General features: G+C 44.3%; 1 protein-coding gene across 1 annotated transcript in view; it reads right to left on the reverse strand.

Annotated features, from left to right (window-relative positions):
• pebp4 (phosphatidylethanolamine binding protein 4) overlaps positions 1–20,421 on the reverse strand; it is a 40,007-nt gene that overhangs the window by 2,214 nt on the left and 17,372 nt on the right. Inside the window, exons 4-6 of the mRNA XM_088375828.1 lie at positions 16,824–16,922; positions 4,311–4,356; positions 3,952–4,059 (exon numbers count right to left, since the gene is read on the reverse strand). Coding sequence (XP_088231954.1) covers positions 3,952–4,059; positions 4,311–4,356; positions 16,824–16,922 — 253 coding nt within the window. The remainder of the gene's footprint in view (positions 1–3,951; positions 4,060–4,310; positions 4,357–16,823; positions 16,923–20,421) is intronic.

Genomic DNA, 20,421 nt, shown 5'->3' on the forward strand with positions numbered 1-20,421 from the left:
GCAGTAATGATGGAGGTGGCAACGCAAGATGATATGATTCAGTCGCCTGCACTTTTTTTTTTTTTTTTTTCTTCCCCCTTTCCCTCTCCTTTTAAACAAACACCAGACGGCGAATCCGGCTGCTATGACAATATCACGGCTTAAGATTTTGGACAACCTAAAATTCCCAGCACAGTTTGCCTTTTCCCTTAACCGAAAAAAATCCACACTTGCCATTCTGCTACACAACGCGAGCGAGAGAGCTAAATAACTATGCGAGAGCATCTTCATGTGTTCTGCTGTACATAAAAGAAAATCCTGTCCGAATCCAGGAAATCGTTGACATTCCACTAGTTCCATTTGGAATAATTAAAAAAACAGCTGGACAGTACTGGAAAAGAATCTTATACAACGCGAGCCAACGATTGAAGCGCTCCAAATCTGTAGAGAGAATAGTTTCACAGTTGAGTCGGGCTCTGCCTCGGATCCGAACGTTACTGCGGACCAGCTCTTTTGTTGCCTCCGCCGTTTGCGGCTGTTTTCGCCATCAGGGAGGGAGACGCGCTCCACGTCCGCCGCCGGCATCACAAAGGACATCTGGGAAAGATTCACCCGCGGCCGTCCGTCCGTTCGTATTGGAGGTGTGTTGAAGGCGGGCGACGATCTTTAATGATCAATTATTACGGCCGTTGATACAAATTACAATGAATACTACAGGTGGAGCATAAGAAATAAAGGAAAAATGGCCGCTCTGTCACTCAGAGTGAATACGATGATCTGACAGAAAGGGCTCCGATCATCATGTGAGGGCAATGGAGTCCAGCGACCTGCCTGAAAGGTGGGCCACGGCCTTCCACGCCAGATAATGCGCCACCCCCGCAGGTGTGGAACAAGGCCCCTCACCCTCTGAAGACAATATCAGGTGGGGAGGGAAGGGGGGAGGCAAGAAGCGTACTCCTGTCACTTGATGCCGGTTCATGAGTCAAGTGGCAGATTGGACTCTATTGACATGCACAAACGCGTTGACGTGCGTCCACCATTGCGGCGGGATGACAAAACCCGGCTTGGCTATCCATCGGAACTTTCAGTATCGCTTGCGTTATCACCGGCTGCTACGAGCCATCTTAAAATAGGCTGCCGTGTGTTTGGAGTGCGGAGAACATGTTTCCACCGCTCCCATCTCAACGCTCACGGAAAGGACAGATAGTGGCGGACATGAAAGGTGATGTGAGCGTCTTCCTGCTGCCTCCGCTTTTGTCTAGCTCACGCTTTGGTCACACTTTTTTTTTCTCTCCCCCTCATTTAACTCCCAAATATTCAAAATCTCCATTCCAAATGACAGTCTGACCAGGAAGTCACATACATACATATATATAGTACATATACATATATATACACATATACAAATATATACATATATATATATATATATATATATATATATATATATATATATATATATATATATATATATATATATATATATATATATATATATACACACACACATATATACACACATATATACACATATAAATAAACAAATAAAAGAAGAAGGTAAAGCGTCAAAGTGCTCTCTGCCGCAGAAGCCCAAAATTCTGGCTGTGGCGCTCTGATTAATGGTAGAGGCCGTGGGTGGGTGGTAGACATGGATCTGCCCATTACCGCAGTGCAACATTGCAAATGGCTTCAATTACTGTGGAGTGTGCTGAGCTGGCAGTGTGGGCTCGAGAAGGCAAGATGAGCAACACCATTCAAGCCGCCCGCCCGCCCGCCGCTACACTGTCATTGGCGCCGTATGATCATCAGGTTCACATTTTGGGAACAAGGAATTGAGATTGTTATCATTTTTAACCTTCACTTTCAGCCAATGACGTCGATGCCGGGCCCCCGAAAGATGAGAAGACAGAACCCCCCCCCCCCCCCGCATCACATCCCTTTGCAAACCCGGTGGCGCTTGCCAAAGTGGCTAACAAGCATCGCGAGGGCCACGATGCCCAATGGCCGCCCCCCCTACCCTGGCACGGGGGATTCCCCCATCATCTCTTCCTGGAGCCAAGAGACCCCCCTCTTTCAACTATCTCCATCAGGTCACTGACCCATATTTATAAGTTGAACGCAGGAGACACAGGAGACTCCCACCGTTCCTCCCCCCCATTAACTAAAGACGTTGCCCCAGATGAAAAGCAAACAAGGGACAACATGTTTGCAATCAAATTGAGTCAACGACTGCGCTGCTGGAAGTGGAAAATGATCATTAGGAGTCTCCCACCCACCCACGACTAAATGCTCTCCCATTGTAAATCACATCAATTAATGTCACGGGCCTGACAAATGCTCTCTGTGTCGCTGCACATGGGAGGGAGGACAGACGCTAATAAGTGAACATACTTAACGGAGGAGGTGGGGAGACATGGGATTCCCTCCGCTCGTGTGTGTGCGTGTGCGCGTGTGCAGGGATAACCTTGTCAAAGCCAAGCGGAGGCCAGTCCAATTGCAGCAGGTGCCAGACAAAAGTCCTCCTCAGACGACCAAAGCGCGGCAGCAGACAAGTAGGCATGGACATCGTGTCGTCATCAATTACCCGAGACCCTCTGTTTCTGCCAAAAACGAAGCTAACAGGACCACTTCCAATTCATCAATTATTCCCAAGTTGATTCTCAGAACCATTGCGCATAATAATAATAATAAATAAAATAATGTTATAATATTAATTTGATTAATTGATATTAATATTAAAATATAATATGAAATAAGAAATAAAATAAAAATAATTTATAATAATAAATAAAAATAATGATCTTAAAAATACAATACCAGTAAAAATGGCCATTTCAACAACTGATACAAAATGTTTTATGAGTAAAATTTGTAATTTGATTTCTTTTTGACAGCAAGAAGACTTTGCTGAGGAGAGGAAGTCATCCGGGTCAATTACAGCAATCCAGACGAGTAAACATGGGTGGGTTCAGAAGCTTCATAATGAGAAAGGGGGGGGGGGGGGGCCTGAAAATGCATTCTTCTGTTTGCGCAAAAATCATAAAACAACAGCAGGTGATTATTCATGCTAAGATTTCTCGATATTAACCATGTTTGACGTTGTGAATACTTGAAGAATCTTCTGCTCCTTTCAAACCCTTCACACACATCAAACAAACAGCGTGCCGGCATTGATTAGTGACGTAGGTGTCAAAGCTCCAAAACAGCAGAGAGTGGCAGCTGCACTCATTCATGACTCAAACCGCCCTCACATCATCGGCCGGAACCCGAGCACAACAGACAGCCAGACACGCCTGATCGTGGGCTTCTGTGTATCCCGCCCGCACAGACCCACCTTTGGGGGACAACAAGTACAAGAACCTCAACATGATAAAAGAATTCAAATAACAGCTCTTTTCAAACACACGCATCATGTTACCAATCATTGACTTCCAAATTTTCAAAGGTACTTTTTTTTTAACCAAATGAAATGATAGTTTGTAAAGTAAATTCAAAAGTGAATTTGTTCTGACCGAAAATGTCATTGTAACTTCAAATCTGACCACCCTTGGCACACAATATTGATGCAACATTAAATGTACGTAACAAATTGTCTCGCTGAATCTTCCACCAACTAGTTGAGTAAATCAATAGCGCCTCTTGTGGACAAGTAGATGCACTGCATCCTTGAACATTCACATTATTTTCCGTCTCAACATTTTGGCGCCGCTAGTTTGAAAGTACTTTTTTCACATAAAACTTATTTGGCTTTTAAATTCAATAGACTTTCTTTTTTTCATCTCTTTGGGTACATCCAGGATGACCACTATCATTTCCAGTAGGCCGTAAACGTATAGAAATGTTACATTATGTGCTTTCCGTGTTTGCTTTTATTGCTGATTCAACAACGTGTTGGCAGTCGCGTTGATTAGCCCTCGTATGATGGATGAGGTTTTAGGGGTCAGAGGGGCGGTGACCTCTGAGAATCATTACCTCTTGACGTCTGCGACCCGAGGGGCGGCACGTCCTGCGATTGCTTGAACAACAGGAACTGGTAGCGGTGAAAACCGCTATGCCGTGGTGGAGTTGGAGGAGCGTACTCTGCATTGGGAGGGGGCGGGCGGGCGGGGGGAGCAAAACAAAGGAATTAGCGGAGCGATGGCTGATGAATGCAGTCACACACGGTGATAAATGCGATTATAACAATGAGGCAAGTTTAAGCTCAAACTACATGATCGTCACTGCAAATTGAGTCAACTAAGACATGTCCCCCCCCACCTCTCATTGACTGTAAATGAGTTTAAAAAAATATAATACATACACAAATATTTAAAAAATAAAAATATGCTTACCAGTGATTGTGAGCCCTCTTAAGTCTCCATTCTTCAGTGAACTTCCCTATTCAAAAAAAACCAAAAACATGTTGGTTAGCAGTGTTCAATGTTTCTAATAGGCTTTTAATGACTTTTTTCCCCTTTCTAGCAGAATCCTGAAGATTTTTGTGCCAACACTGACTGGAATTTAGAAGTATTCCTAATTATTTCCATCTTGACTGAGGCTACAGTTCCAGCTGAAGAAAAATAGCCCCAAAGCTAACACGGTTTTGAAAAACAATTACAACACATCATAAAAACAGCAGGGGGTGTGTAGATTTTATATACGCAGCCATGATCACGATAGCATTTCCATGAACAAATCTATCGCTTGCCCAAGACTGTTGCACAGTAGTGCATTTGTCATCAATTAAAATGCTGCACCTAATCAATTCATATAAGGGAAAATAAATGTGTTTGTAACAGCAGGTTGCATCTTCATCAGATGTCATATGCACAGCCGCAAAATCATTATGCACATGTCAAGTTCAACTGGCTCATCCCGGGCCAGCGCACAGATGCTGCGCGCCATGCAAATTGCTCACAGGAACGTTTGTTTAATAGGCTTGGCTGCTCGCTCGCTCGCATCCTCGAGTGGGAGGAAAAGGGCTAAATATGTTGTCTGTGAAATGGCCCCAAAACCACTTGAAGTAAACACGGAAGTCCCCGTCAGCGGCGCGGGGTGGGTATCTCGTCTCAGCAGCACCTGCCAGAGTCGCCTGTCTCTCCACGCGCAGGCTCCCCCCGCAGGGTGACTGAGGTACTGTGACGCAACGCAGTGAAAGGCCGCTCACCGAGGGCATGCGGAGTGAATGGGCTTTACCCAACCAACCTCATCGGCTCAAAAGCTAAATGAGAACAGCAGTCAAACCATGAGAATAGCGTTGACCCAGATGATCTTTCGAAAAGTGATGAATGCCAGTGAGGAAATCACTTGGGAGGTTGCCAGTTGGTGGTTAGCTTGCTACGGCCCTCAAAGGCGCTCCACGTGGGCACTCCAAGACCCCATTAAGAGCCGGAAAAATTGGGATGACAGGCATGCTGCATGGTCATGGATCTCTTTAAAAATGGCACGATCGCAAAGACCATTTGAATCTCTTCAAACGCATTTGTCAATTACATAAATGCCGGCTCGCTCTTTTGTTGTCCATCGGAGAAGATTTACCAAGGATTATACAAGTGAGGGCTTTTAAAAAAAATAAGAATTATTGCGTGATGTGGCGTAGTCATTGTGTCAATAATCCTGTTCCTGCGCTAGCGTGCTAAATATCAAGTGCACGGCGCCATTGTGAACGCAATCGCTACTACCCGTGCGTTTCTGAAGAGTCCTTTCTGCGGGGAGAATTTTCATCATTTCATCCAGTGATCAGCGAGAACAAAAAGCTTTATTTAGAACGAGCAAGAGTCCCGAGGCCTGCAGGATGCGAGCCCGTTGCCGTGGCAACAGGTAGTCAACATTTGCGCGTGCGGCTTTGTTCTCACCGTGCCGTGATAATTCGACTCTTATACTATGTATCGTCGTTAAAACAACAGCAGAACAGTTGCAATTTAGCGCGACTCGAGGGATTTTTTATTTTTTTTTTAATCATTTTTAGGACAGTTATGACAGTTCAGGGACGCTCACCGGGGAGCGATGCTCACACTCATCTACAGGACATTCTCACATAGTGGGTGGCCCACCTCAGGGGACTGTCGTGCGGGGGCGGGATGCAGATCGCACGGAAAAAAGTTGACTGCTCATTGATTGAAAGCTTCTTATTGAGTTGTTAAATGTTAGAAGAAGAAAAAAGTTACAGTAGACTGTGTGATGGGTGTGTTGGGCATTTGGGAAAAAAGCTGAGTTTATATAATTAAAAAAAAAAAAAACTTTGGGCCATTGTTATGTTAGCAGAGTCCAAACAAAGCGCCAAGAACATAACTTTGGGGGTGTTGAAAGTCCTCAACGTGCTTCACGGCTCCAAGAAAGCATATCGTGTATATATTGCTTTGAAATAAGAAAAACACACAATGTGACGCTGCCGTGCACCCTCTCATCGGGGAATACTTAACTCAGAGCCAGTGTAGGCGGGAGGAATCTGACAAATACGGGAAATAGAACAATTAAAATGATAGATAGCCTATTTAAAAAAAAAAAAAAAAATGCATAGGAATAATTTGACTTTGGAAGTTGCGGCTTTAAAGCAACATCCAATTTCCAAAAGCAAGGGAACTTATTGACAGGTTTTATCATGATACAGCTGAAAACTTGGTGATGTCCACCAAGTCCACATTTCATTGACTCTGTTGGTCAGATGAGCAATGCTTTGAGTCAAGTATGCGTATAACGTCCGGCAGAAGAAGTCGGCGGGCGTTGCGGTTTCACCAGGAATACCCGAGCGCTAGCCCAACATCCCTTTTTTTCCCTCTTCTCCTCTTGTGTGGGTGAGTACTTCCCTTTGTCAACGTGAATTACTCATGCATCCACCTCTTGCTTCTCCCCTCCCTCCCATGCACACCCACCCCGCGCAAGCCCACACCTACGATAATCAGCACCCACATCCGTCTAAAGCGCGGCTCGGAGCGCCTCGTTCTCTCGTTCGCTCGCTCGCTCGCTCGCTCGCAGTCAGGCTAACAGACGGGGAGAGAGAGCATGACAGATGGTGTTCACAGCTCTATTTCTGAGGCTGGACTTGTAGCCTGCCTCCCGCCAACCCCGCCAATTCCACTCAAGCCAAGTGCTTGCGATTGCGCCTGCTTCGTCTTCGCCTCGGCGCTCATTCATTTGCAGGCTGGTGGCGAATTGAAAGCGACGGGGAAAACTCAGCGTTTACGTACACTTTGCAAAGAGTTGCCGTGGCGGAGGCCTCGCCGCCGCGTGCTGACGCCTGCTAATGCTAATGTTTGGAGTCGAAACCGAAACTGGAGTGGAATCTGCCACTTGACTGAAACTGGATCGGTCTCAGGCTAATTTAACCATCCATTACTGACAAGTACCTCAAGCTTGCGAGTCTTTTGGACAACGCCGTACGTGGCGAACCGAACTAGCAAAAATATAGTTGAAAGATCGTAACAACGCAGCATCTCCCTAGGACAATATATGCTTTGGGGACCAAAAAAAAAAAAAACAATCGTGAACCCAACATCCACTTTTCTGTCTCCACCAAATCAAAAAATAGTTGCCAATAGCGTTTATTTGCATTTTCCAGTGGCAGACTACGTTAACCTATAAATGCCATTTGGAGCATTTATGCTTATTAAAATTCAGAGAAAATCACACTTAACGACATAAAATGCTGTCAGTTCCCTTAAATACATTTTTTTTTCTACCCTCCGCAAATGAGAAATCAGTATTCTCGAATGTTGGCCTCTCTCTACGGGTTGCCCGTCATGTTATCTGGTGCGTTGTGGAAACGCCACCTAATTAGCTTTCATGTGGTGAAGCGGACTAAATGGCCATCAACTAAGCAGGGTGAATTGGCCCCAGTCAAGGGTGGGTGAAAACCAGTGGGTGAGTCATTCCGGATCTGCATCGATGCATCAACAAATTAACCCATTTAACGATTGCCAGTCCGACTAATGGCTTTAGCGAAGGAACTCATTTGGCGACGCTAATGAACTGACTGGAAACATAAACAGTCCGGTTACTAAGTGAACTCGGGCGACATCACCTGACACACCGCGACGGAGCTCGTCTTTGGCGCCAGCTCATTAGCGGCGAAGCCCATTATTAGTCCAATCACTAGTTGAAGAAACTAGCCACCCAGAGCTATTATCGCCCTCATCTATTCTGTCTCATTTGCATACATTACAAATGCGCCTTGGCAAAATGGCCGTGCCGGTCTGGTCATTTAATCCTCAGAGAGCAGATTGGCCTGCGCTGCCCCGTTAGGCCAAAAATGAGCGTACGCTAATAAAACTAATCTCATCCAACACGAGAGCTAATGACAGTATGGATGCTGATGAGGCTCTACTTTATTACAGCGGAGGGGAAGCCCGAGCTTGAGTTCCCAAGGTAACGGTGGCTTGGCGTTGAGGGCGGGGGGGGGGGCGGATGACTCACTTGAAGGGAATCCTGGATTCTGAACAAAGCTGCCCACACGGCCCACCCGAAGCTCCAGCGGGCCAACATGTAAACAAGACACCGACATGCACCGGCCCCCTCCCCTCTTCAAAATCAACCCCCGGCATAGGACTTCCCACTGACGGGGGTGGCACGGAAAAAAAAATAAATAAATCTTAGCTCGTACCAGCCTACAACAACAAGCAGTAACATGATAAGGCTTTGATGGAGATGCAAAATCGACAACAGCCAAAACTTTTTGACATTGTTTTAAAAGATCCACTTGCGACGATTTCCGTTTTCGATCGACGTGGTGGGAGTGAAAATGAGGGCTATTAATGGCATAGATCTTTAAAGAACGGTGACACAAATTAAATGACTTTTGTGGGCTAAACTACGGGGGAGGAGGAGGACAAAAAAAGAAGCCAGAGAATGCGGAGGAGGGGGATAATAATGTAATTATTGAGACATTAAAAGTGATCAACAGGCGTGTAATTGACCGCTCAAGTTTGCCCAAGGTCAGTATATTCTTTTGACTTTGGATTTGCGGGCGGGCCAAAAGTGCGGAAACCACGTGACGGGTGGAGGAATTTATATTTAAAAACAAAAACAATTGAGGTTATTTAAATTTCAGCATATTTGCTCAAATCAGCGTTACTCACAGGAATATCTTTCCTGTTTTATATTTAACTCTAGTTTGATGATTAGAAACGATGTTTATCCAGTCAGCCGCATTGAGAGTAAAGTCATCCATCCCTCCAGTTAAGAGCTGCCATTTCATTTGTTTCTCTCCTCCGCCGATCGGCACAGTTCATTCAGTGTCTTTAGTCATTAACGAGCGAGAGCTGCCACAAAGGGATTTAAGAGGCGGCATTACTGTTTTGAATGGCCGCGTGCTTAATTCTTGTATTATAATTGAGGCAGGAGCGAGACAGAGGTTATGCTAACCGCTGGAAACCTGTCCCACTTCACAGAAAGGTTAATGAACCTTGCAAGTCCTATGGGAGATGGAGTATGCTGTTAATTTGACAAACGTGGGAAATAAATGCTTTTATGCTTTTATTGACGGTGACCAATAGCGGCCTTTTCCCAAATGAAAGGTTTTTAGTCTTTTCGGGTGCTTTCGCTGCGAGGCAAAAACAATCACGTGGAATGCATTTGCTGGAAGAAACTAAGTGCATAATTGTTTGCGTGGAACATTTCAGGCCAAAATGCGTCTTTATTATTTATTCCTATGGGGGGGGGGGGCGTATACTGCAAAATGTAAAGTGACCTGCTTCTCTTAATCTATGGAAATTGTGGACCTTTATAATATTTTATTTTAAACGAAAACTGCACATTATATATCATTTTAGTATCCACGTTTTTATTTTTAGGTGATTAGGTTGTAACTTGTGTTAAATTGGAGTTTTCTGCAAAAGTACAAAAAGGGGAAACTGTCCTAACCTTGCATACCTGCCCAGCCCGATCTCTCCTCTCTCCCAGGGCAACTACAACGAGTGCCGCTTCGTCTCGCCCGCGCGCATAATATTTGCCGGAGAATGCTCGGCAATCCCTCTTAACCTTTGACCTTGGCTTATTGTTACCTGTGAGCAGCAGTATGGCAAACATGCAGTGAGAACACCGCATAGACCTGCAAGCACTTTGTGTACTATAACGACGGAGGAGGGAAGGAAGAGAAAGAGAGAGCTATTTAATCCCCCCCCCCCAAAGGAACTCCCCTCTCAACCCATATCGTGAACTCGCAGGCAAATCGTGTTGCTGGAAGGCACACACACACACACACACACACACACACAGACACACAGACACACACACACACACACACGCTGCTGTCTTTTTAATTTCGTTAGCTGAAAGAAATCTATACAGCGCGGCGGAATACGCCACAGAGCCAAGTGAACTATACATCACCCTGGAATGTAAACAGGTTTCTTCCAGCAAGTGTAGCATAAAAATACCACATTGCAACAAACCTCTTGGCGATGATAACGGTCAATAGCGTAGATCAGAGGTCTCAGAAGATGTATGGTTGTTAGTCCAACAGCACATCAATAAACTGAGCAAATACGCAGGAAAAAAAAAAACCCAGCAAGAGTACGACGCTCATTATTCATAAATAGCGCACAGTTGTATAATTGCCAGCGTTAAATCAAAAGCTGTTTCCAACACCGAAAAACAGTTGGGTACCGATACCAACTATCAGGGCCGATACCTGCCTTATCTCTTATCGGTACATTTCGTGATCATTTTACCATCAGAAGCTAGAAATGAGAAGGATAGAAAATTGCCATTTGGGGATACACACAGGGGATTGTAAAACAATGACATTGGATCAAAAGTACTTGTGGTATCGGTGTCGACTCATGAATTGACTACTCGTACCGGTATCGGTCTGAAAAAGTGCTATCGAACATCCCAAGTCAAAAATAACCCAAAGCGACCGATCGGCTACTTCGGTTGGATTGATAACCAATCAAATCAGACAATCAATTTAATCCTCAAGGATCAAAACATTAAAAATCCAATCATAGCGCACGTTCGGAATGACTCAGTTCCTAACTTTTGAAACGAGACAGGCCGCTCTAACATGTGCCAACGTTGCCATTCATAGCTGTCATATTTAATTACAATGCCAAAATACGTACATTGGCTGTGTGAGGTCCTTTGTCAAATCTTTGTTTTTTGTGTACAATTATTAACTGGCAAGCACGCCATATACTTACATAAGTGCTATTCTAGGAGAGCATAATTATTAGTGAGTTGTTTTTATCAGCATGCCTCACTCCCCTTCAACGTACTCGGAAAGACACAACTAAGTGGACGCCACGGCCTAGACGACCCCCCACTAACGGTGACATTTGTGCTCGTGTACGCCCCTCCGGATCCCATGCAGGGATTTTTTTTTTCTTCCATGTCAAAAAAGACAAGTTACAAGTGGAAAGGTAAGCAGCGATTGACAAACACGTACTCCACCTTGAAATATCAAATCCTATCCAGGGCCCAGCGCCAGAGAGAGATACTGCTTTTGACTCGGGGTGGGGAGGGCTGGGGTGGGGGGCATACGACAAAGACGACAGCTTGTGAGGGGGAACATTGTCTGCGGCTGCTGCGACTGGAAATCGTTTCAGGAAAAAAAAAACAGGATTTGATGCACAATGCTCGTGGGTGTGAAGAAAAGGGGCTCATATTAAGAGAAGTGTCTTTATGTGCGCCGAGCGACCGGCGTTTAACTGCATTTGCATGGAGCACGTCCAATTTGCTCTAAAAATAACAAATATATACATCGAGTGTGACAGAAGCCTTCCAAGAGGGCTTTTGAGGTTGTCCTGGTTTTCTTGGAGTCATCTGGATAGAACCAGGATGGCAAGCATAGACATTTTTTCATATAGCGACGCAATCTTTTTGGCTTTAAATGTCTGAACGGAATCTGAACAAAGTCCACTTCAAGAGAATCGACAGTATTTGTGTGTGGACAGAGGATGGAGCTGACAATTGAGCGCAGGATTCTTATGTAATTCTCCCTTTAGGTGGCGGAGAACAGTGAGAGCGTCAGCCCACACTAGAGAGAAACGTGTTTGTTATTAACTCATTTACTGCCGTCCCAGTTCAAATGGACGTCGTGAATGAGTTAAGTGTAAGAGGGGCCCCGGGACAAGTTCTAGGTGGGGCAGTAAAGAAGGTTGGGGAAGGATGTCTTTGGTGGAGATTCGAGCACATTTTAATATTTCCGTTTGGTGATTTATTTGACTTCTTTTTTTCCCCATGCGGTTCATCAGCAGTGTGCTCATCAAGCATTGGAGGGCTGAGTGAGAGAATAATGAACTTCACGTGGTAGCACCTCTGACATTTACTGGAGTTTGGCTGCAGCTGACAATAGGACGAGGGCCACGAGCGGCTGTTAAGCATCTCCAGCTGGGCCTGCTATGTTAAGGACGATTGTTGTCCATGTTCATCAGGGGAACTTTTAACATCCCAATGGTCATACCATTTGGAAACGGACCAAAATTTGAGTGGAAAAATGATTACTGCTGCAAATCTTGCAGGATCACTTTCAATGTATTGGTTTTTTTGAGGGGGTGAAGACTTTTTATATATACACTGTCTTTTTTTTGTCATTACACGACAAAAAACGATAGATCACTTGTGTCAAACTATGACTGTCAAGCCAAAGAAACACCTCATACAACAAGTTTTCAAATCACAGACGAGTAAAAACTGTTCAAAAGAAGAATGGTCCTAAAAATTGCTAGCGAAATCTCTATTTTTTCAAAGTGAAGACAATTTGTCATTTTAGTATCGACACGTGAATCGGATGCACAATTTGTCTTTGCGGGCCGCATAAAATCATCTAGTGGGCCGTATCTGGCCCCCGGGCCTCGGGTTTGACACCTGTGCCTTAGATTGAAATCATCATGTACAATATAAGTTGCGCTGCGGTGTAACAAAGTTTACAAAAGTACACACAAGCAAACAGTACACATCGGTTAGGAGCATATTTGGCAACTTTGGAAGAAACAAATTAAAAAAAAAAAGAAAATTGTTCAATTCCTTCGCGCCCACCCCCTTGTGATAATATATGGATGTCCCGTAAGGTTATTTGTGTTTGCCGGGAAATGAAGTGCTCAACTGGATTAAAAACACAGCGCATATGTTTTGTAAATCTGTTTCCCTGGGCGTACGAGTAGCGTGAAGCAGCAGCTTGAGAGGGCAGACACTCTCATCATTAGCCGGGCGACGGCGTGCTCCTCTACCTGCACCGATCTGCGCAGCCAGGCAGCGCTCTTGACGCCGCGCAGATGTTCCCAGCGCCAGGTGCAAAGTGGCAAAGCCGCTTGGTGGGGGAATCGGCAACGAAAAATGGAAATATCGTGCTGAATGCACAATAAGAGTTTAATTATGAATAATATCATTGGCTCTTTGTTCTCACAATGGCTTCGTTGTTTTTGGCTACCTTATGGGGAGACTGCTGTCCGTCAAATAAACTTGGGGATAATTACACGGTAAAGTACAACGCTCAGGTTGTCTTCATACTCTGATGTCGTTTCATGTCTCCGCAAAAGATTTGAAACAAAAAAAAAGGCGTAGCTCGCTCTATACTTTGACTGTTTGCCACCTCCGAAAGCCAAAAATCAAATCTGGCATGGAGTAGAATACAGATAGGCTACATGATGTTATACTAGGCTTGCTTTTTGTTGCGATACCACCACAACATGGCACCAAAGATGGCAAATAGCAAAAGTGTGATGATAACCCTAGAACACAAAACATAACTCGCTGTGACATACGTTTAATCATGCTAATGCCACTAGGTGGCAGCACTGCTCACCATTATTTGTGTGTCAATGTAAACGTTTTATAATTACAGAGACATTGATGCTAGCTTCGCTCTATGTTAGCATTAAGCGAGCAGACCTTAAGACAAAATGAATGCGATTGCTCAAATAGTCATTGAGGATTAATTCATTTTCCATGATTTGCTCGGGGAGGGAATTTTTTTTTTTTTTTCAAAATTAGAGCCACTTGGAAATCATCCATCATCACTTGTGTTCGACTACAAAGGTCCCGGTGAGCGATACGTAAAAATCTCCGTGATCGATTTGATTTTGCGCCACGTCGCAAAATGGTGAATAAAATAGCAACACTAGGATCCACGCCTAATAGTTTGCATTTTAAGGACATCTTGAGGTGTGGAGCAGATGATCTCTGCAGGCCTCACAATTCCCAAACACCAAGCCAGCTGGTCTGAGACAATCACAATACTTCACTGTTTGCCTGACCAGCAGCAGAACACAGGCTCTGTCGCTCCCCCGGGAGCCCATACAAGAGAGATGCATGTTAAAGCATGCATATCCCTCCCTCATGCACCCACCATATTAATGAGCACAGCATGCTTCGCCATGAAACTGTCCAGCTGTCTTCAAACAGCCACAAAGACAAAGTGCTACAGCCGGTGAGAAGTGAATTCAATTGAATTGTCGAGGAATTATTTTGCCCAAAAAAATTAACAGGGAGGTGGGGTGGTGTGGGGTGGGGAGCTCGCTTGCATAAATTTGAGTCATTATCCTAATGCTAACTTGAAATCCATGAAAAACCTCAGGCTCCACATCCTTCTTAAAGAGGATTTGACAGCGATAATGAACACCTTGGAGCGAGAAAGAGCATTAAGTGAAGCGCAGTTCATATTGCATCAGTTTTGACTCACAAGCCGCTGAAATGATCAGGAGAGTATTAACAAGACCGAGTAACACCAAGTTCTGTACGTGCGCATAAGCTGCGTCTATTCCGAAACTAATGATTTACTTGTTAGAGTAATTATCGCTGTGAGACATGCTGGAACATCTGCATTGATTTAGAGTCTGGAAGGCCAGTGAGGGGGAGTGGGGGGGGGGGTTCGACAATCTGGATTTCTCGCTTAAGAGAGCAAGACAATCTGTTGATGCTTATTTTGGTAATTAACCATAAATTGATGGTGAAAATATGTACTCTGCATTTGAAATGGCTTTGACAACATCCATCACTCCATTTACTGAGAAAGCTTTTCAATATCCAAGTTAATGCGCTTCGACGTTACACGTACCAGCGTAGAGTCTTTATGTTTGCAAAAATGATGCTGTTCCTTTTATTTTAACTTTCAAGGTGAGCATGAAGTCAGAGCCAGGTAAACCCATTGTCCTTGTTCTGCTCCCTTTGCCTCTAATGAGGGCCTGTTGTTCAGGTAAGCCTGACCTCAATTCGTAGCGGGCTGAATTAAGAAAATCTTTACCCTTCATAACTGGAGCTATGGATAAGGAATAGCGATTAATTATGGCAACATCTACAAAGTACTGCAAGATGATGTGACCTTGGACTGATGAATGTATCTACTGTAGAATGCAGGTAACAAAAGCAATTCAATTTTGTTATTTAAAAAAAAAAAAGTAAAAAGTAAAGAAACCTGAATTAGCTAAATGCTCATTTTCAGTGGATAATATAATTTATTTAAAAAAAAAAAAAAAAAAGCAAAGACACCTGAATTAGCTAAATGCTCATTTTTACTACCAGTGGATAATATATATATATTTTTTTTCATACAACATGATCTTGACATAATGCTGTATCTATCTTTCTTGGCTTGACTTATTTATTAAGAGAGCCATCAGTGTGAAATAGAATCCCGTGCACACTTTGGTGGAGGGACGAGGGGGTGGGGGGGGGGGGGGGGTTACATGCCAAACCTGATGTTGTGTGATGTCACAGAGTGACACTGGTCAATTAAACACCTCCCACTAGTGGTTAGCATCACTCAAAAGGCTCATTAACCTTCCTGACCAAACAGCAGTCACCATGAGGAAAAGCGCGCCGTCAAAGTGGCCGAGCCCCGCATGGGCAGCGCGGGTCAACACCCACACAAGTGACACGGGAGTCAATTGTTAGAAAGACCACGTTGCTCTCGTCTGTCTGGGCACTTTGTTTAGTTGCACGTGCTTAAGCTAATAGCCAAGGTGACGCTTATTTTCATTTGAGTAAAACACGCATATTTTTGTGTCCATAAATGAGCCAAGGTTATTATTTGCAGGCTTCAAATCAAGCACAAGCGCAGCTCTATAAATCATAAGCGCGCTATTGAAGCCGAATGGCAACAAATAACATATCCCCGATGCGTTACATTTGGATTTTTTGAATCAATGATGCATATATTTAGCGTGGAGCGACGGCGTCTGAAGCGGAATGAGAGCAGCCCAAGCGCCTTTGTGCGTCTTGCTTTTCAGACCACTCGTCTTAATCTATGGAGTTGATCGTCTCCCGGTTCGCTTAGGATTTAAGAAAAGAAAAAAGTCTACAAATATTGGACGGAATCAGCAACTCAACACGCATTTGCAATGTGAAGACACAAAAACAAATGTATACTAAGAAAGGAGCGAAATAGGAAGAGGAAAAAGGGGATCGGAGCCGTGCCCATTTTTGGGGGTGTAAAATATGGAGAAGTGTGGATCATCGGGGGAGCAGTTCTGCCTGGGGGAACAGATGAAGGGAGGACACTGTGCCAAAATCTCTCCACTGGAGGGGGGGGGGGGGTAGTGGAGGAGCTCTACGGGAGAACGAGTGTGCGCCTCGCATGCCGCTTTCCTCAATCGCAGTCTCGCACGCCTGCGTTGACACGTCTCAGGCCGTGTGCAGCGAGAGGGAAATTGTTGCTGACAGGCCCTTGCAAACTTCACAGCCATTTAGAAAGACTTACTCCCACACTTTTGTCACAGGCGTTTATTGCCGCGGATACACCGAACCGAAATTTGTTCGCAACTTGGCATCCTCTTTTCACCAAGTTGGGCCTCGGGACCATTCGTCATTTTTCGGCCCCGGCGCGTATTCAAATGCGAGTCGGGGGGATGATCAAAACACTAAATAAATAAATCACTAAATGTCCGATCACGTGATCAAAGTGTGAGAACTCCCCAAAAAAAAAAAATTACCTCAACATCTGTGACCAGCCAGTGCCTCCAGTGAGCCATAGTTGGTGAAACGTGACTTGGAGCGTCAGGATCAACCATCATCAGAAGGTACTTCTCAGCCTGCGAACAACAAAAGCGCCGTTTGATCATCATCGTGCATTGGGCAAGTTACTTCCAAAAAGTAATATATTTCAGATTAAAAGTTACTTCCATTTGAAATGAATACGTTCTTTGATGAGAGAATAATACCAATGTGATTTCCCGATTTACTCTTGGGCTGAGTTTACACTTGTCACATCAGTTTTGGTTACTCCCACAAATTGGCGCCTTAGTTTCGGTGACTGGTATGGGCTGCCGTCGTAAGTATCCGATACGTAGAAATTCGTATTGGTACTTGCCCAATCCTTAGTTACACTTTTTTTCTTTGTCAACACCGACACCCTCGACCAAAAACAAACGAAAAAAGCCGCAGAAGATATGTTTTTCAGGGTGACGCTCCAAATTGTTCCACTTTTGAGGCATTTTGCTTTAGAGGTTGCGCCGTCTTCCCAAACTTGGCATCGCTCAGCTTGGCAACCAAACTGTTCCGCCAATTCCAAATCTGATAAAGCCAAATCCTTGTCGTTCGAATGATCACAGTTAACTTCCTGCCACTTCCCAACTATCTTAATACCCCTCAATCTGTCATTGGATAAAGTGAGAAAAGCAGCATCTCAACTGACACTTGATCACACTTATTGGACGCTGATTTGGCGGCCTAATTGCCGGAACATTTTCATTCTGTCTGTCCCTAAAAGTTACAGACTTATGCGAACAGATTGAATTATTGCAAGAGCACATTTGTCATCTCTGGTCCTACGCCCAAAAGCTGCCAGACCATATGATAGTTTTTTTTTTTATAAAATGTTCACTTCCTCTAGGAAACCGATATATTAATCGCGGCTGCTTCTCTCAATGATGCTCTGGAAAAAAAAAGATCTGTTTGTGTCAACAAGAAGTTAAATTCCCCGTTTGTTGTGTTCTATGGAGGCATTCTCAGAATTAATCCAAATCCAATGTAGTAGCCTGTGCTCAAATAGCAGTGGAGCATTTTTTTTTTCCCCAAGATGCTCATTTTGAGACGGATTCTCTGCCTACCTGACAAGCGGTAATAAGCGTAAACAACTAAGCCTAATAATAGGATAATACCGTCGTCTCAACGATAGCGCCTGCAGGTACCATGCAGACAGACGGGCAACAATGGAGCCTCCTCCACAGCCTGTCAAAAGTGACTCCATATGAGTGACCCCCCCGGGCGGCTTACCAACCATGACCTGTTGCCTTCTCACCAGTTCTGTAATCCTCATTTGTACACGTTCGCTACCAGGCAAAGTGATAATGGACTTATTTTTTTGGAAGTCTGATGTGTTCATAACACACACTTTGAATTAAACATGACTCCCGGTCACAATTATCATTCAAAGAAATGCCCATGTATAGCATAGTTGATGAACATTCATCATGGATGGAGACAAGGTGTTTCTTCAAGCTAAATTTAGAACACTTGGAATTGTTTTGACAACTAATTCCTGATGCTTTCTGGGCACGTTAGGCTGTTGAATTTCTACCTGTTAGAATTTCGCCCGGTCCATCTGGCACGGGCGGCGAAAGTATAAGAGAGGATCCCTCCGTGCTTGCTCTTCACACATTGTGGCATGTACCCTTCTCTCTCTTACACGAGGACATTTTTTTTTTCCTCTCCATCTGTCAAAATCCACATTAATTGCGCACTGATATGTGTGAAAGACTCCAGGGAAAAACAGATGCATGCTTTGCCATCTGAAATAATATAACAGGGCTCAAACCAACTCAACGTTGTCTCCAAATATGTTTGCGCCACAGAGGTGGGTACTGTACGAGCAAGGGCAGACTTTAAAAAATAAATACGAATACATCGTGGAACTCCATTTGCTGTCACTATTGTTACTCATGACAAATCAACATTGTAAAGGCACACGTATTCTATTTCTGGCGTATGAGGTCAACTGAGGACTAAATTGCCCATAATGTGAATGTTAGTTTGTTTATATCCTACAACTGGCCGCCAACCAGTCCAGGGTGTGTATCGCGCCCCTCGCCCTTGTCAAGCATAATTGGCGACAACTGACCTGGGAACACAATGATGCAACTTGGGGGACCGCCACATAAAGTTACCAGCTGGCTGGAAAAAAATTTCAGCTAAAACATATCCCGTAAGAGCCAAGGTTTGCCTAAGAACGTGAAGGATATGCTTCCGCATATAGAAGAAGCTCGCATGGTGAAAAAAAATGAGGATTTGTGCGTATGAGCAAATAAAGCATATTAATCACCTCCGGGATGCACCATTATCCCGTTATCAAGCTTAAATTCTCGACTCTAAATCACTTAAAAATATCCCTATGAGGCACTTTTGAGAGCTCGAAGGTGTGAAACTGACTCAGAAATACAGTGGAACCTTTATTCAAGTGGAACCAATGGTTCACTTTCAACTTCTTCCAAGTGAAATGTATTTCACATTTAAATGCAAATTATGATTAAAATGATTCAAAAATGTTTCCATCGTCCACTTTTTTTCACCTTAGGATCCATCACACAAGTATAGCATATAGAGAACAACTAATGTATAACAAACAGTCATGTCAAATCATCTCATCCCATTGAAACCAATGTCAATGCCGTTAATCCGTTCTGACCACGACGTATGGCTCATCTTCACACATGGCGGTTTGAACTCTCTGGAATTTCTTTTGTGGCTTTTGACTGAAGGTTGCACCGTATTCTACTGGATGATCAATATGTTCTTGGTTTTGCAGCCTTTATTGCTACACCGTAATGACCCGACGCCACTAATAACTACAAAAAAAGAACAAAGCGCAAAGTATCTCCGGATGTAAACCCCTCGCTTACCTTTGAGTGAACTCTGCTGGGGATGAGAATCAGAGAGTTGTCTAATCGCTACCCTCATAGAACGGCCTCTGCTATCGAGCCCGGTTCTGCCAACTGATGACACCGCGAAGAGCAATAGCGAGGCAGCGAGACGAGGAGAGGGATGGAGGAAGCCCCTCTGCGAGTTTACAAGTTCACGCTTTATCCCCGATCCGACAGCAAACAGTGTCGTCCGTGTAGCTGCCTATTAATACACCCGTTGCTTCATCCTCCCTCCTCGTCGACGTCGGACCCAGCGGCGTTTCGTTTAATGGTTAACCGTACGCACACCGCTCGACCCGGAGCTCGGCAACGAAATCCCAGTTTAAGACTCAAAAACATTTGAACTTGTTTGGTAATTAACAGGTATCTGTGTTGTGATTAAGACACAGCCGAGGCTTAACAAGCATCTGATGCAGCTTAGAGCGAGGCTGAAAGATCGATCTCTTCGTACTGAAAAAAAAACGACGTAAAAACACCGGACGGTCATACGGTATGTCATACGATGTATCTCGAAAACTCGTACTACGTTAGCATCTCAAGGCGCCGCTCTCGATCTGCCGTCTGATTTTGGAGACGGTAGCAAGAGCAGAGGTCACAAGATGGAGTTAATCCTGGTGGTTCTGGTCATACGGGTCAAACAGGCAGCGGTAATTGAATCCCGATCAAAAAATGG

The sequence above is a fragment of the Syngnathus floridae genome, chromosome 5 (assembly GCF_059516105.1).
Source record: "Syngnathus floridae isolate MCC-2025c chromosome 5, RoL_Sflo_1.0, whole genome shotgun sequence".
Classification (NCBI taxonomy): Eukaryota; Metazoa; Chordata; class Actinopteri; order Syngnathiformes; family Syngnathidae; genus Syngnathus; species Syngnathus floridae.